Genomic DNA, 17,833 nt, shown 5'->3' with positions numbered 1-17,833 from the left:
CTCCCACTTAAAAGATGAGAGAGGCCTGTAATTTATCATAGGTACACTTCAACTATGACAGACAAAATGAGAGAAAAAAATATCCAGAAATTCACATTGTAGGATTTTTAATGAATTTATTTGCAAATTATGGTGGAAAATAAGTATTTGGTCAATAACAAAAGTTTATCTCAATACTTTGTTATATACCCTTTGTTGGCAATGACAGAGATCAAACATTTTCTGTAAGTCTTCACAAGGTTTTCACACACTGTTGCTGGTATTTTGGCCCATTCCTCCATGCAGATCTCCTCTAGAGCAGTGATGTTTTGGGGCTGTTGCTGGGCAACACGGACTTTCAACTCCCTCCAAAGATTTTCTATGGGGTTGAGATCTGGAGACTGGCTAGGCCACTCCAGGACCTTGAAATGCTTCTTACGAAGCCACTCCTTCGTTGCCCGGGCGGTGTGTTTGGGATCATTGTCATTCTGAAAGACCCAGCCACGTTTCATCTTCAATGCCCTTGCTGATGGAAGGAGGTTTTCTCTCAAAATCTCACGATAAATGGCCCCATTCATTCTTTCCTGTACACGGATCAGTCGTCCTGGTCCCTTTGTAGAAAAACAGCCCCAAAGCATGATGTTTCCACCCCCATGCTTCACAGTAGGTATGGTGTTCTTTGGATGCAACTCAGCATTCTCTGTCCTCCAAACACAACAAGTTGAGTTTTTACCAAAAAGTTATATTTTGGTTTCATCTGACCATATGACATTCTCCCAATCTTCTTCTGGATCATCCAAATGCTCTCTAGCAAACTTCAGACGGGCCTGGACATGTACTGGCTTAAGCAGGGGGACACGTCTGGCATTGCAGGATTTGAGTCCCTGGCGGCGTAGTGTGTTACTGATGGTAGGCTTTGTTACTTTGGTCCCAGCTCTCTGCAGGTCATTCACTAGGTCCCCCCGTGTGGTTCTGGGATTTTTGCTTACCATTCTTGTGATCATTTTGACCCCACGTGGTGAGGTCTTGCGTGGAGCTCCAGATCGAGGGAGATTATCAGTGGTCTTGTATGTCTTCCATTTCCTAATAATTGCTCACACAGTTGATTTCTTCAAACCAAGCTGCTTACCTATTGCAGATTCGGTCTTCCCAGCCTGGTGCAGGTCTACAATTTTGTTTCTGGTGTCCTTTGACAGCTCTTTGGTCTTGGCCATAGTGGAGTTTGGAGTGTGACTGTTTGAGGTTGTGGACAGGTGTCTTTTATACTGATAAGTTCAAACAGGTGCCATTAATACAGGTAACGAGTGGAGGACAGAGGAGCCTCTTAAAGAAGAAGTTACAGGTCTGTGAGAGCCAGAAATCTTGCTTGTTTGTAGGTGACCAAATACTTATTTTCCACCATCATTTGCATATAAATTCATTAAAAATCCTACAATGTGATTTTCTGGATTTTTTCCCCTCATTTTGTCTGTCATAGTTGAAGTGTACCTATGATGAAAATTACAGTGGGAGAACTTGCACAATTGGTGGCTGACTAAATACTTTTTTGCCCCACTGTAAGTATTCAGACCTTTTGCTATGAGACTCAAAACTGAGCTCAGGTGCATCCTGTTTACATTGATCATCCCTGAGATGTTTCTACAACTTGGAGTCCACCTGTGGTAAACTCAATTGACTGGACATGATTTGGAAAGGCACACACCTGTCTATATAAGGTACCGCAGTTGAAAGTGTATGTCAGAGCAAAAACCAAGCTATGAGGTCAAAGGAATTGTCTGTAGAGTGCAGAGATAGGATTATGTGGAGGCACAGGTCTGGGGAAGGGTGCCAAAAAATGTCTATCATTGAAGGTTCCCAAGAACACCGTGGTCTCCATCATTCTTAAACGGAAGAAGTTTGGAAACACCAAGACTCTTCCTAGAGTTGGCCACTCTGCCAAAATGAGCTCACGGGGGAGAAAGGCCTTGGTCAGGGAGCTGACCAAGAACCCAATAGTCACTCTGACAGTGCTCTAGAGTTCTAGAAGGACAGCCATCTCTGCAGCACTCCACCAATAAGGTGTTTATGATAAGAGTCGCCAGACTAAAGCCACTCCTCAGTAAAAGTCACATAACAGCCTGCTTTGAGTTTGCCAAAAGGCACCTAAAGACTCTTAGACATGAGAAACAAGACTCTCTGCTCTGATGAAACGAATATTGAACTCTTTTGCCTGAAGCCAAGCATCACGTCTGGAGGAAACCTGGCACCATCCCTATGCTGAAGCATGGTGGTGGCAGAATCATGTCTGGAGGAAACCTGGCACCATCCCTATGCTGAAGCATGGTGGTGGCAGAATCATGCTGTGGGGATGTTTTTCAGCAGCAGGGACTGGGAGACTAATCAAGGATGAGGGAAAGATGAATGGAGCAAAGTATAGAGAGATCCTTGATGAAAACCTGCTCCAGAGCGCTCAGGACCTCAGACTGGAGCAAAGGTTCATCTTCCAACAGGACAATGACCCTAAGCACACAGCCAAGACAACGCAGGAGTGGCATTGGGACAAGTGTGTGTATGTCCTTGAGTGGCCCAGCCAGAGTCCGGACATGATGTGCACCCTATCAAACTTCTCTGGAGAGACCTGAAAATAGTTGTGCAGCGATACTCCCCATCCAACCTGACAGAGCTTGAGAGGATCTGCAGAGAAGAATGGGAGAAACTCCCCAAATACAGGTGTGCCAAGCTTGTAGCGTCATGCCCAAGAATAATCAATGCTGTAATCGCTGCCAAAGGTGCTTCAACTAAGTACTGAGTAAAGGGTCTGAATACTTATGTAAATGTGATATTTCATTTTTTTTATAGGGTATTGTGCATAGATTAAGGATAAAACAAATTTAAATAGAAAAAAGCTGTAACTTAACAAAATGTGAAAAAAGTCAAGGGGTCTGAATACTTTCCGAAGGCACTGCATGTATGTTGAAGGGCTTTAAACATAATTTATATATATATATTTATATATATATGTTTGAAACTGAGAAATTCAAGGATAAGCTACAGTATAATTGCACTATGGCCCACAACTGGCTAGTCAGGGAAGTGGTAGACCTGGTAGCCTGCTGGTTGTGTGTAACAGCCTTTCAGTTGTTTACACTAATCAGTGATGTAGTATAGCCTACTACTGTAGCTGTGGATGACTTAATAAAGAAAACAAATGTATTTCAGTAAAAGTGATTTATTAAAGCATGAAAACATTCTTAGATGTGCATCTTTGCATACATTACATGGACACGTTAAAACATACATTAAAACAAAGCACAACATGAAGCTGGTACCGCTTATGCTAAAATAATGGGTTCAATTCCATCTGTAGAAACATCTAGTTAAGACTGCAGCTTTCCCAACATTTGTGTGCCGACCGTTCATTGTAAGGTAGTTATTCACCCTCACCAAGTTTAGGATAGGCACACTGAGTGATTTGTGCTTTCTGCTGTAGATTGACCTATCAAGATGGTGTGGATATTGTGGTTTGAGTCATCGGTACCATCTGGCTTTATTTATACCTGGCGCTAACATAAGTCCTTTGTCCTGATCTTGTCCACATTCTTATTGTGCCCACATGTTCTGAAATATGTCTACACATGGTATTAAAATGTGTCTCATATCCATTCACTGTGTCCACATTGTGACCAGATTTCCTGGTCCCTCCCTGTATGCACATTAATTGACAAATTATTTGTGTTCTCAGTTAACTTACTAAGTAAAATACATTTAAAAAATGAATTCCATAAGTCAATGGTTTTAGACGATGGGATAATGATGATTTGACTGTCCAGATCCGTCTGCACTTGTAAGATATCCAGACACAGTGGGTCCTTGACTATCTCCAGAAGTGGTCAAGAAGATCAGATCACAATGCGTCTTTCAATCATCTACACCTGTCTGAAAATGTGGGCACTATAAGAATGTGGACAAGGTCAGGACAAAGGATGTATGTTACACGCATGCATAAATCTGCCTTCTGCTAACCAGTAACAACACAGTACTGTTAGGCCTACACAGTATCAGGTCTGAGATTTTCATCCTGTTGATACTGTATGAGTTATCTGAATGATCGATACTACTCCATTCACTCCCTATGAGCATGACTACAGACTGCATGGCTCTATTCCTGCTGGCTGCCAATCGAAGGCATCAGAACTTAAAAAACAACAACAAATGCAATATGCTGGGCAGAAGCATTAATGCATGTTTGTCTTTAGGATTCCATGGCTAACACTTAGACACGTGTTCATTTGGTTTAAGATGATCTCAAACTCAGACCATTATTCATATAAAAACATAATCCCTGAATTCCTGTGTATTAAGAATCCATACAATCTGTTTCAGCAAAATAATGGGCAATGAGCAATGTCCTTTTCATTGCATAGCATTTGATACAAAAACAGCATTGTGACACAGTGCATGGTAAGGTGACATTCACAGTGTAACTTTGATGTGATATTTGTACAGTGAATGTTGATGCCCCAAACTACAAACCAGTAATTTAAACCTTTTTTGACAACACCGTCTACTTTCTTCTCTCATAGATGTTTATATCTGATACATTTCAAAGTGCTTTTATTTTGTACATGAAAGAAGAATTGCTCTCTTTGAGATAAGCTACCATCTGTTATGACATATATTTAATGTGATGTTGCATTTGCTCCACTTGTTCTGTGAAATGCAAAGTATTTGTGTTTTATCCCATCTTACTTTTTCTCCGTCTGATTTACACTTTAGACTGCCGGACATCCTTCCATTCCATCTTAGTGTTCTGCAGGGCCTGAGTCTTTTTCTCATCCACCTGCACATAGTCCACCCTGTGTTCATCAGTAAGTAAGGGCTTCTGGAAGACATCACAGCAGAGTTGGTGTACAGTAAACTAAGGTAAGGACATTATTCAATCCAAACCTGTATCCAGAATATAACCATCAGTCGTACATAGATGACACTTCCCACCTTTCCATAACGTGAAAAACAATTTTAAATGGATGCTGTTTTGTCAGTTATTCAGTGGTTATAATGCAGTCTTATTGTTCATGACATATGTCCTCTATGGTCCAGCCTGTATTCCAGCCATTAGTATTCCTTTCACTATGTCTTTTTGCTGTGAATCACCAAAACAATGAGTCAAATTCATGACCATGGAAATAGGCACAACTACACCTTGCAAGTGCTATTTGAGCCAATTCCACAATGTACTGTATTGTTTACTTCTGGGCTATTGAAATCAGATGGAAGTTGGACCAATAAAACCAAACAAATTAGATGATACATGCAATATATGTATGTTGTTCACTGTTTTAAGGTATGACCAGTACGTATGGTTTCAAGTACTATTGAAATGAAAACCTATTCTGCACCCCTGCTCAGATGGTGAAACAGACCAATAATTTGGCTCGATTTCTAACATATGAGTCAATGCAAATGTGAGACTTAAAGAAAATGTCACATACAGAACACAATACTTTGTACTTATTTCTCCTATTTCACATGTGTATTAATATTCATGTGTGAATTGGAAATGTGTTTTTTGCATGTCCCACACTCCCAGAGAGTGGGGTCACGACCAGCTATTATCAACGATGACCCTGGATTAACTAGGGTTGAGTGCCTTGCTCAAAGGCACATCGGATGATTTTTCACCTTGCTCGATCGGGATTCGAACTAGTGATCTTTCGGTTACTGGCTCAGCGCTCTAACCACTAGTTTACCTGCCGCCCTAAGCTTTCTACATTACCCATCAAAAGTTTGGACACACCTACTCATTCAAGGGTTTTTCTTAAATTTTTTATTACTATATTGTAGAATAATAGTGAAGACATCAAAGCTATGAAATAACACATATGGAATCATGTAGTTACCAAAAAATACATGTTTCCTCGATATAGGCGCATTGAACATACAATTGCAGATTAAACGATAAGAGTGAGCATAGTGCCAATAATGAAAATGTGACACCAATCTGTTAACTGTCATGTGTATCAATTAAGCATGCAGAGACACAGATTACCTCTGTTGGACAGGCTAAAATGAGTTGAGGACAGAAATGAGGACTAAAATGAGTTGAGGACCGAAGTAAGGACCGAAATGAGGACTGAAATGAGAAAGTGATATTACTATAGATGAATAAGTTATTGATATGCCCACACACAATATAATGAACATAGGGAATTGCAGTGGATGATGACGGTAATTTGAGGTCCTTTCAAACTGCCAATGGCAGTTCAAAGTAAAAGACAGGCACTTTTAACACTGTTAAATGGTTGAATTGATTCAATGAGAGGACCATAATGAGAGGACCACAATGGAAACAAGTTTTTTGACTTTTTTGTGTATCCTATCCTAGGCAATTTTGGGACAGTTGAAGTCGGAAGTTTACATACACGTTAGCCAAATACATTTAAACTCAGTTTGTCACAATTCCTGACATTTAATCCGAGTAAAAATTCCCTGTTTTAGGTCAGTTAGGATCACCACTTTATTTTAAGAATGTGAAATGTTTGAATAATAGTAGAGATAATGATTTATTTCAGCTTTTCTTTCTTTCATCACATGGGCCAGAAGTTTACATACACTCCATTAGTATTTGGTAGCATTGCCTTTAAATTGTTTAACTTGGGTCAAACGCTTTGGGTAGCCTTCCACAAGCTTCCCACAATAAGTTGGGTGAATTTTGGCCTATTCCTCCTGACAGAGCTGGTGTAACTGAGTCAGGTTTGTAGGCCTCCTTGCTCGCACACGCTTTTTCAGTTCTGCCCACAAATGTTCTGTAGGATTGAGATCAGGGCTTTGTGATGGCAATTCCAATACCTTGACTTTGTTGTCCTGAAGCAATTTTGCCACAACTTTGGAAGTGTGCTTGGGGTCATTGTCCATTTGGAAGACCCATTTGCAACCAAGCTTTAACTTCCTGACTGATGTCATGAGATGTTGCTTCAATATATCCACATCATTTTCCCTCCTCATGTTGTCATCTATTTTGTGAAGTGCACCAGTGCCTCCTGCAGCAAAGCACCCCCACAACATGATGCTGCCACCCCTGTGCTTCACGGTTGGGATGGTGTTCTTTGGCTTGCAAGCGTCCCCCTTTTTCCTCCAAACATAACAATGGTCATTATGACCAAACAGTTCTGTTTTTGTTTCATCAGACCAGAGGACATTTCTCCAAAAAGTACCATCTTTGTCCCCATGTCCAGTTGCAAACCGTAGTCTGGCATTTTTATGGCGGTTTTGGAGCAATGGCTTCTTCCTTGCTGAGCGCCCTTTCAGGTTATGTCGATATAAGACTCGTTTTACTGTGGATATGGATACATTTGTACCTGTTTCCTCCAGCATCTTCACAAGGTCATTTGCTGTTGTTCTGGAATGTATTCACACTTTTTGCACCAAAGTGCGTCTCCTTCTTGAGCGGTATGATGGCTGCGTGGTCCCATGGTGTTTATACTTGCGTACTATTGTTTGTACAGATGAATGTGGTACCTTCAGGCGTTTGGAAATTGCTCCCAAGGATAAACCAGACTTGTGGAGGTCTACAAAAAAAGATTCTGAGGTCTTGGCTGATTTATTTTGATTTTCCGATGATGCCAAGGAAAGAGTCACTGAGTTTGAAGGTAGGCCTTGAAATACATCCACAGGTACACCTCCAATTGACTCAAATTATGTCAATTAGCCAATCAGAAGTTTCTAAAGCCATGACATAATTTTCTGGAATATTCCAAGCTGTTTAAAGGCACACTCATCTTAGTGTATGTAAACTTCTGATCCACTGGAATTGTGATACAGTGAATTATAAGTGAAATAATCTGTCTGTAAATAATTGTTGGAAAAATGACTTGTGTCATGCACAAAGTCGATGTCCTAACTCACTTGCCAAAACTCTAGTTTGTTAACAAGACATTTGTGGAGTGGTTGAAAAACTAGTTTTAATGACTCCAACCTAAGTGTATGTAAAGTTCCGACTTCAACTGTATGTCTCGAGGAGACAGAATGCGTCTCCTTCTGTAGCACAGTTGGTAGAGCATGGCGCTTGTAACGCCAGGGTAGTGGGTTCGATTCCCGGGACCACCCATACGTAGAATGTATGCACACATGACTGTAAGTCGCTTTGGATAAAAGCGTCTGCTAAATGGCATATATTATATTATTATTATTATATTATGACGGCTGCGTGGTCCCATGGTTTACACTTGCGTACTATTGTTTGTACAGATGAAGGTCTACTTCCGGGTTGGAGCGAGCGGTCGCATTCGCACTTCGGTCCGCAGGTAGTATTACTTTTCATTACTTTTCATTACATTTCATTATAGTACAACGGTTTGATTTGTCTAATCTTAGCAATTTCTTCTTAGCTAGCTACATAGCCGTCTTTGTATCAAAGATAATTGCGTAATTATCGTATTTCGTTGTCCTAACGTAGTCTACTGCCCAGCAGCTAGCCACATAGCTAACGTCCACCGTATAGCAGCACTGCAGAAACTATTACACTCAACTGAACGACTTGATTAGTGTAGTGTTAGCCAGCTACATAGTTGTCTTTGCTGTCTTCGTATCCAAGATAATTGTGTAGTTTAGAGTGTGTAGTCTTAGAGTGATTATCTTAATTTACCGAGGTTAGCTAGCCAGCTATTTGTCGTCCTTAACGTAGGAGACACTGCTAGCTAGCTAACAGCTAACAGCTAACAGCTACAGCTAGCCAACGTCTAACTTCCCACTCAACAACCCGGTCGCATTCCGCTTCGCTCCACAGGTAGTATCACATTTTCATTAAATTTCATTACAGCAGAACGGTTTGATTTGCTTGATCGTAGCTAGCTACATAGCTAGCTACATAGCCGTCTTTGTATCAAAGATAATTGTGTAGTCTAGAGCGATTTTCTAGGTTAGCTAGCCAGCTATTGTCGTTATTTTAACGCAACGTAACGTAATCAACACTGCTAGCTAGCCAGCTAGCCCCCGAATAGCTGCACTGTAGAAACTATTACACTCAACGGAACGACTTGATTAGTGTAGTGTCAACAACGCAGCCACTGCCAGCTAGCCTACTTCAGCAGTACTATATCATTTTAATCATTTTAGTCAATAAGATTCTTGCTACGTAAGCTTAACTTTCTGAACATTCGAGACGTGTAGTCCACTTGTCATTCCAATCTCCTTGCATTAGCGTAGCCTCTTCTGTAGCCTGTTAACTATGTGTCTGTCTATCCCTGTTCTCTCCTCTCTGCACAGACCATACAAACGCTCCACACCGCGTGGCCGCGGCCACCCTAATCTGGTGGTCCCAGGGCGCACGACCCACGTGGAGTTCCAGGTCTCCGGTAGCCTCTGGAACTGCCGATCTGCGGCCAACAAGGCAGAGTTCATCTCAGCCTATGCCTCCCTCCAGTCCCTCGACTTCTTGGCACTGACGGAAACATGGATCACCACAGACAACACTGCTACTCCTACTGCTCTCTCCTCGTCCGCCCACGTGTTCTCGCACACCCCGAGAGCTTCTGGTCAGCGGGGTGGTGGCACCGGGATCCTCATCTCTCCCAAGTGGTCATTCTCTCTTTCTCCCCTTACCCATCTGTCTATCGCCTCCTTTGAATTCCATGCTGTCACAGTTACCAGCCCTTTCAATCTTAACATCCTTATCATTTATCGCCCTCCAGGTTCCCTCGGAGAGTTCATCAATGAGCTTGATGCCTTGATAAGCTCCTTTCCTGAGGACGGCTCACCTCTCACAGTTCTGGGCGACTTTAACCTCCCCACGTCTACCTTTGACTCATTCCTCTCTGCCTCCTTCTTTCCACTCCTCTCCTCTTTTGACCTCACCCTCTCACCTTCCCCCCCTACTCACAAGGCAGGCAATACGCTCGACCTCATCTTTACTAGATGCTGTTCTTCCACTAACCTCATTGCAACTCCCTCCAAGTCTCCAACCACTACCTTGTATCCTTTTCCCTCTCGCTCTCATCCAACACTTCCCACACTGCCCCTACTCGGATGGTATCGCGCCGTCCCAACCTTCGCTCTCTCTCCCCCGCTACTCTCTCCTCTTCCATCCTATCATCTCTTCCCTCTGCTCAAACATTCTCCAACCTATCTCCTGATTCTGCCTCCTCAACCCTCCTCTCCTCCCTTTCTGCATCCTTTGACTCTCTATGTCCCCTATCCTCCAGGCCGGCTCGGTCCTCCCCTCCCGCTCCGTAGCTCGACGACTCATTGCGAGCTCACAGAACAGGGCTCCGGGCAGCCGAGCGGAAATGGAGGAAAACTCGCCTCCCTGCGGACCTGGCATCCTTTTACTCCCTCCTCTCTACATTTTCCTCCTCTGTCTCTGCTGCTAAAGCCACTTTCTACCACTCTAAATTCCAAGCATCTGCCTCTAACCCTAGGAAGCTCTTTGCCACCTTCTCCTCCCTCCTGAATCCTCCTCCCCCTTCCCCCCCTCCTCCCTCTCTGCAGATGACTTCGTCAACCATTTTGAAAAGAAGGTCGACGACATCCGATCCTCGTTTGCTAAGTCAAACGACACCGCTGGTTCTGCTCACACTGCCCTACCCTGTGCTCTGACCTCTTTCTCCCTCTCTCTCCAGATGAAATCTCGCGTCTTGTGACGGCCGGCCGCCCAACAACCTGCCCGCTTGACCCTATCCCCTCCTCTCTTCTCCAGACCATTTCCGGAGACCTTCTCCCTTACCTCACCTCGCTCATCAACTCATCCCTGACCGCTGGCTACGTCCCCTCCGTCTTCAAGAGAGCGAGAGTTGCACCCCTTCTGAAAAAACCTACACTCGATCCCTCCGATGTCAACAACTACAGACCAGTATCCCTTCTTTCTTTTCTCTCCAAAACTCTTGAACGTGCCGTCCTTGGCCAGCTCTACCGCTATCTCTCTCAGAATGACCTTCTTGATCCAAATCAGTCAGGTTTCAAGACTAGTCATTCAACTGAGACTGCTCTTCTCTGCATCACGGAGGCGCTCTGCACCGCTAAAGCTAACTCTCTCTCCTCTGCTCTCATCCTTCTAGACCTATCGGCTGCCTTCGATACTGTGAACCATCAGATCCTCCTCTCCACCCTCTCCGAGTTGGGCATCTCCGGCGCGGCCCACGCTTGGATTGCGTCCTACCTGACAGGTCGCTCCTACCAGGTGGCGTGGCGAGAATCTGTCTCCTCACCACGCGCTCTCACCACTGGTGTCCCCCAGGGCTCTGTTCTAGGCCCTCTCCTATTCTCGCTATACACCAAGTCACTTGGCTCTGTCATAACCTCACATGGTCTCTCCTATCATTGCTATGCAGACGACACACAATTAATCTTCTCCTTTCCCCCTTCTGACGACCAGGTGGCGAATCGCATCTCTGCATGTCTGGCAGACATATCAGTGTGGATGACGGATCACCACCTCAAGCTGAACCTCGGCAAGACGGAGCTGCTCTTCCTCCCGGGGAAGGACTGCCCGTTCCATGATCTCGCCATCACGGTTGACAACTCCATTGTGTCCTCCTCCCAGAGCGCTAAGAACCTTGGCGTGATCCTGGACAACACCCTGTCGTTCTCAACTAACATCAAGGCGGTGGCCCGTTCCTGTAGGTTCATGCTCTACAACATCCGCAGAGTACGACCCTGCCTCACACAGGAAGCGGCGCAGGTCCTAATCCAGGCACTCGTCATCTCCCGTCTGGATTACTGCAACTCGCTGTTGGCTGGGCTCCTTGCCTGTGCCATTAAACCCCTACAACTCATCCAGAACGCCGCAGCCCGTCTGGTGTTCAACCTTCCCAAGTTCTCTCACGTCACCCCGCTCCTCCGCTCTCTCCACTGGCTTCCAGTTGAAGCTCGCATCCGCTACAAGACCATGGTGCTTGCCTACGGAGCTGTGAGGGGAACGGCACCTCAGTACCTCCAGGCTCTGATTAGGCCCTACACCCAAACAAGGGCACTGCGTTCATCCACCTCTGGCCTGCTCGCCTCCCTACCACTGAGGAAGTACAGTTCCCGCTCAGCCCAGTCAAAACTGTTCGCTGCTCTGGCCCCCAATGGTGGAACAAACTCCCTCACGACGCCAGGACAGCGGAGTCAATCACCACCTTCCGGAGACACCTGAAACCCCACCTCTTTAAGGAATACCTAGGATAGGATAAGTAATCCTTCTCACCCCCCTAAAGATTTAGATGCACTATTGTAAAGTGGCTGTTCCACTGGATGTCATAAGGTGAATGCACCAATTTGTAAGTCGCTCTGGATAAGAGCGTCTGCTAAATGACTTAAATGTAATGTAAATGAATGTGGTACCTTCAGGCGTGTAAAATTGGTGGCGTAAAATTTTTATGTTTTTAAAATCAAGGTCAAATCAAATCAATGTCTTGCTTTTGAAACAAACCCATTCCTACCATTTGACCTCTGTCTATTCAATCAAGCCTACCTTTTGCACAGGAGAGGGGGATGCAGAATTGAAATCCAGTGAAAGGTAGTCAAGGTTTGATCTCCTAAGCCACGGCTGGGAGGCGCCCTCGTTTGTAGTGGAGAACTGTTGCCTTGACTCCTGAAATGAAAATAATCCCAGTTACAATGAGTCTCACCTCACATTCATACATATTTTGATCTCGGTATATGTTATGTCATATGGTTCACTAATACAGAACATTTTTCATTTTGTATCGCTAGTTTCAGGTGAATATCAATTGTAATATTTTAAGCCTTTCTTAGTACCCCAAACATAAATAAATATTCATGATGCTCAAAGCTTTATTCCCCTGCTTTAGGCAGTTTGGAACTCAGAGTTTAGACACAACAGCTGAATTATTCATGGTTAGGGGAGGGAAGTAGTCTCTCTATGAACTGACTTGGGTACTTTTCTTCTCGCTGATGATTGCAGAAACAGAAGTGTATGTATAACTATTTATAATGTCAATATGGAAGGTAACTTTACTACTGGAATGCTGGCCTCTTGGTCTCCTTTAATTCCCAGTTTTCCTTGCAGTGAATTTCTGGGTACAACACAAACAAACACACACAAATAAATCCAGCTTTTTTTTCATTTTAGAATTTGGACAGAAAGAGAGCTGAGAGTTCAGGGTGGATATAGTTATATCTCTGACTCACCCTGGCTCTGTCATGGTTCTGATCAAAGCCATATGAGTCGGACATTCTCTGATAGTGGACAGACCCCTCAGGTCCAGTGGTGGAGGCCGTGCTGCAAACCAGAGAAACAATATGGTGAGGTGAGGCAAGCAACCCTCAAATTCTCTATCAGACAATAATGATCAGCTGTACTTTTCCCCCAACAAAGGACATTTGTGTTGAAACAGCAATTTTTCAAATAGAGCCATGCTGCAAATGTTGACTCAGGAAATACTGTCCTGAAAGGAGACTATCACAGGGAGTCACAAGATTCAATAGAATGTGAAAACCTTTTTCATTGAGCTTTTCCTCAAAATACATGCTTGTGAAAGCATTTTTTTATGCTTCCTCTACTTAGTACCCACTGCTGGAATGAGGATTAAATACATTATGAAGCCCTTTTATACATGTTTTTTTACTTCCTTTTTGTTCATTACCTCTCCTGCGTGGTTTGAGATCCCTGTTGATTGGAGGTGGTTCTAGATCCCCAGGTAGATCTGCAATGGGAAGGGGGGTGGGAGCGAGAGGGGCCTCTGTTTTGCCATTAGCCTTGAGGAAGCTAATTGGAGTGGGGCTCATAGGGATGTAGCCGTCCGATACATCTTCACCAACACAGGCACGCGGAGAGGCCATGGACACGTAAGAGTCCTCATGGCAGTTTGGACTTTGAGTGGCAATGAAATGTGGCTACAAGACAACAAGACCAGACCAACTTAGGAATTTGTACTACAGCATGGCCTAGAATGATGTAATAAGTCACTTACAAATCCTATATTGTTGTTTGAGATTCAAAAAGGAAACAATGACAGTTAAGAATTATTCCCTGCTGTGAACTATCTGACAAAATTATGTGCAAAACATTCAGTTCTCATCCGTTGTAGGTACATGTTTTCTCACCAAATTGAGACTAAGCCTTTTGTTCCTGCTCCTCAATGCACTCCCCTCAATGTCTCCTAGATAAGACAGAAATATCACTAATGAAGGTGGTTATCATTCTATATAACAGAAACAATGACACCAGGCATACTATGTGGTTGGAAACATGTTAGGTCAGAATAAATACACGTGTTGACTATATTGATTACATATACCACATTGATGAGCATACAGTATGTGGCGGCAGGTATAAAGGGCCTAGACCAGAAATCATCAACTACATTCAGCTGCGGGCCGATTTCTTCTTGAGTGAATGGTCGTGGGGCCAAAACAGTATGTGGACACCCCTTCAAATGAGTGGATTCGGCTATTTCAGCCACACCGTTCATGACATGTGTATAAAATCGAGCAAACATCCATGCAATTTCCATAGACAAACATTGGTAGTAGAATGGCCCGTACTGAAGAGCTGAGTGACTTTCAACGTGGCACCGTTATAGGATGCCACCTTTCCAAGAAGTTAGTTTGTCACATTTCTGCTCTGCTAGAGCTGCCCCGGTCAATTGTAAGTGCTGTTATTGTGAAGTGGAAACTTCTAGGAGAAACAACGGCTCAGCCGCAAAGTGGTACGTCACACAATCTCACTGAACGGGACCGTCGAGTGTTAAAATGCGCAGCGCGTAAAAATCGTCTGTCCTCGGTGGCAAAACTCACTACCGAGTTCCAAACTGCCTTTGTAAGCAACGTCAGCACAAGAACTGTTTGTCGGAAACGTCATGAAATGGTTTTCCATGGCCGAGCAAGTCTAAGATCACCATGCGCAATGACAAGCGTTGGCTGGAGTGGTGTAAAGCGTGCCGCCATTGCACTCTGGAGCAGTGGAAATGCGTTCTCTGGAGTGATGAATCACGCTTCATCATCTGTCAGTCTGACGGACTAATCTGGGTTTGCCAGGAAAACGCTACCTGCCTCAATGCATAGTGGCAACTGTAAAGTTTGCTGGAGGAGGAATAATGGCCTGGGGATGTTTTTCATGGTTCGGTCTAGGCCCATTAGTTCCAGTGAAGGGAAATTTTAACTCTGCCGCATACAATGACATTGTAGACGATTCTGTGCTTCAACTTTGTGGCAACAGTTTGGGGAAGGCCCTTTCCTGTTTCAGCATGACAATTCCCTTGTGCACAAAGCAAGGGCCGTACAGAAAGGGTTTGTTGAGATCGGTGTGGAAGAACCTGACTGGCATGCACAAAGCCCGGACCTCAACCCCATCTAACCCCTTTGGAATTGAATTGGAACTGCGAGCCAGGCCTAATCGCCCAACATCATTGCCTGACCACAATAATGCTTTTGGGGCTGAAAGGAAGCAAATCGCCGCAGCAATGTTCCGACATTTTTATTTTATTTATTTAACCTTTGTTTAACTAGGCAAGTCAGTTAAGAACAAATTCTTATTTACAATGACGGCCTACACTGGCCAAATCTGGACGACGCTGGGCCAATTGTGCGCCGCCCATTGGGACTCCCAATCAGGGCCGGTTGTGATACAGCCTGAATGGAAAGCCTTCTCTTCTCAGAAGAGTGGAGACTGTTATAGCAACAAAGTGGGGACCAACTCCATATTAATGCCCATGATTTTGGAATGAGATGTTCGACGAGCCAGTGTCCAGATACTTTTAGTGTAGTTATACAATTGGAGACTGCAAATGGACCGCAAGAAGCTGGAAACAAATATATTTGACGAAAACATAATAATTTCAAACCTTGCTTACATTATAATACAATCACATACATAGCTCTATTTTGTTTAGGAATACTTTGGATCAGATTTCCAACTTTAAAATCACTTGGAACTGATTTCCTGGTGTTTTTGGAGTCTTAAGTCCAACAATAAAAAATACATTAAAAATGCAGAAAACTTGGGGGGCAAAATAAAATCACAGTTGGGGAACCCTGGCCGAGACTGAAGGACTCTGCTGGTTATATACAGTACCTCTTCTGAAGTGGTCTGGCAGGCCTGACAGAGAGATCCTCTGGGGGATGAGTGCAGGTTGGCCTGTGAGCTGCTGCCTAATTCCTGCCAGAGGCCCGTGGGAGCCGTCATCTCTGAGGTGCTCTGAGAGGTGGACAGGCTTGGGGGGTAGAGGAGGGGGAGTTAGTCCATCACTAGTTGCCTCCAATATGGCAGAAGAGTATGGCTTGTCAAACTGGAAGACATCTGGTGTACGATGGAGTGTTCGAGGAGAGGATGAGGTTGACGTGGGGCCACATGGTGCGCTGAAAGGGGGGTCATGCGTCCTAATGTGGGTAAAGGGAGACTGAGATGGTCCAGTGTGAGGGAAGGGGGACGGAAATGGGCCAGTATGGGGAAAGGGAGACTGAGATGGTCCAGTGTGAGGGAAGGGGGACGGAAATGGGCCAGTATGGGGAAAGGGAGACTGAGATGGTCCAGTGTGAGGGAAGGGGAACGGAAATGGGCCAGTATGGGGAAAGGGAGACGGAGAAGGATCAGTGTGAGGGAAGGGGGACGGAAATGGGCCAGTATGGGGAAAGGGAGACGGAGATGGTCCAGTGCCGAGGGATGAAGAGAAGACATCTTCAGTAGCAGTGTCTGATGAATTTTGTTCCAGAGATCTCTCCGAATTTGAAAAGCTGTCGCATCTATAAAATAAATAAAAATAAAAATACAGTGTTTATCGTTTATCATAATTTAACCTAAACATCAAAATATGTGATGACGTCTGTAAACAATCCAATGAGGTGCAGAAGTTGGTATGATGTATCAATTGGGGGAGGGATCGTCTTCAGGAAGCAGAGCGACGTGAGCGCATGGTGTGAGCGAAGGTTAAGAAATATTTCAGACTTTTTCATGTTTAAATAGAGATTACTTGACAAATCTCTAAAGAAGCATATTTATTAGGTTTTTAACATATTTAGTTTTTATGAATACATTTTTAAAATGTAGTTTTCTTTTTGTTGCCTCAGGGCAACGGTGAGCAGTTATGCTACTTTTCAGGGCAATATCATACTCAATGAAAGACATGTAGTTTGATTGAAATGATGGCTTTGGTCAATGTTTTTGCCAACATATCCACTGACATTCACAGGCAATTGACACAGGGAAATATATTTTCCCACAAATATGTATTAAATTATTCCCCAGAGTAAGAGTTATACTCTTCATTTCATAGCTTTCCTCTTGGTTGCACTGCTTCCAGCCCCAGGTTGAGATTTGGAGGGCTGATCTTTATGTTAGATCTTTTATTCAATCATATTCAGCCATCATGTGTTGCCAGGGGTCTAAAATCTGCCCTCAGGCCTTCAGAATCAACAGTGCGGGCGCTTGCTTGTAGCTTAAAGTGAATGGAAATGAAAATTTAGTGTCAACCAATCAGCTTTAGAGTTGGCTATTGTACGCCTGCTGGCTGGCTCCAGTGTTACACAGGAGCCAGCTAGCAGGCGTAGTGCGTGCACGTCTTTTGATTGGATTACCAATATTGAGAGGCAGGTCCTATATGGGCAGGTATATGCAAACCTCAGAACTAGGAAACTGAATTTGATAAACTAATTAATTTGCGTACTACTAAGCTGTTTTTTTAACCCACAATGGCGGAAGGAGGAGAAGATAACGATTTGGTCGAGGATATAATTATAACGGCATTCTCAAGACAAACTTTTCAAAAAAAGTTAGACATTGTCAGGAGAGGTCGCCCGACGCCGACGCTACAAAGCCTGTCACAGGCGGGAAAGGGGTTTGTTCGCCACTTTCAAAGTTCCAACTATGAGCGCTATCAATGGCTCACAGGCTCCGAGAAGCACTGCAAACTGTACTGCTGGGAATGCCTATTATTTGCAA

At 44.0% G+C, this 17,833-nt stretch overlaps 1 protein-coding gene across 9 annotated transcripts in view; it reads right to left on the bottom strand.

The window, feature by feature from the left end:
• Nucleotides 1-3,171: 3,171 nt before the first annotated feature.
• Nucleotides 3,172-17,833, bottom strand: part of LOC118391317 (GRB2-associated-binding protein 3-like) — a 34,410-nt gene continuing 19,748 nt past the window's right edge. For all 9 annotated transcript variants that reach the window (XM_052458014.1, XM_052458015.1, XM_035782587.2 and 6 more), the window contains 7 exons: nt 15,971-16,638; nt 14,002-14,057; nt 13,542-13,791; nt 13,087-13,177; nt 12,914-12,971; nt 12,407-12,526; nt 3,172-4,840 (listed from right to left, as the gene is read on the bottom strand). In XM_052458014.1, the coding sequence (XP_052313974.1) occupies nt 4,724-4,840; nt 12,407-12,526; nt 12,914-12,971; nt 13,087-13,177; nt 13,542-13,791; nt 14,002-14,057; nt 15,971-16,638 (1,360 nt within the window). In that variant the 3' untranslated portion in view covers nt 3,172-4,723. The remainder of the gene's footprint in view (nt 4,841-12,406; nt 12,527-12,913; nt 12,972-13,086; nt 13,178-13,541; nt 13,792-14,001; nt 14,058-15,970; nt 16,639-17,833) is intronic.

The sequence above is a fragment of the Oncorhynchus keta genome, chromosome 12 (genome assembly GCF_023373465.1).
Source record: "Oncorhynchus keta strain PuntledgeMale-10-30-2019 chromosome 12, Oket_V2, whole genome shotgun sequence".
Classification (NCBI taxonomy): domain Eukaryota; kingdom Metazoa; phylum Chordata; class Actinopteri; order Salmoniformes; family Salmonidae; genus Oncorhynchus; species Oncorhynchus keta.
The sequence above is the reverse complement of the archived record's forward strand: the minus strand, read 5'-3'. Positions and strand labels throughout refer to the sequence as shown.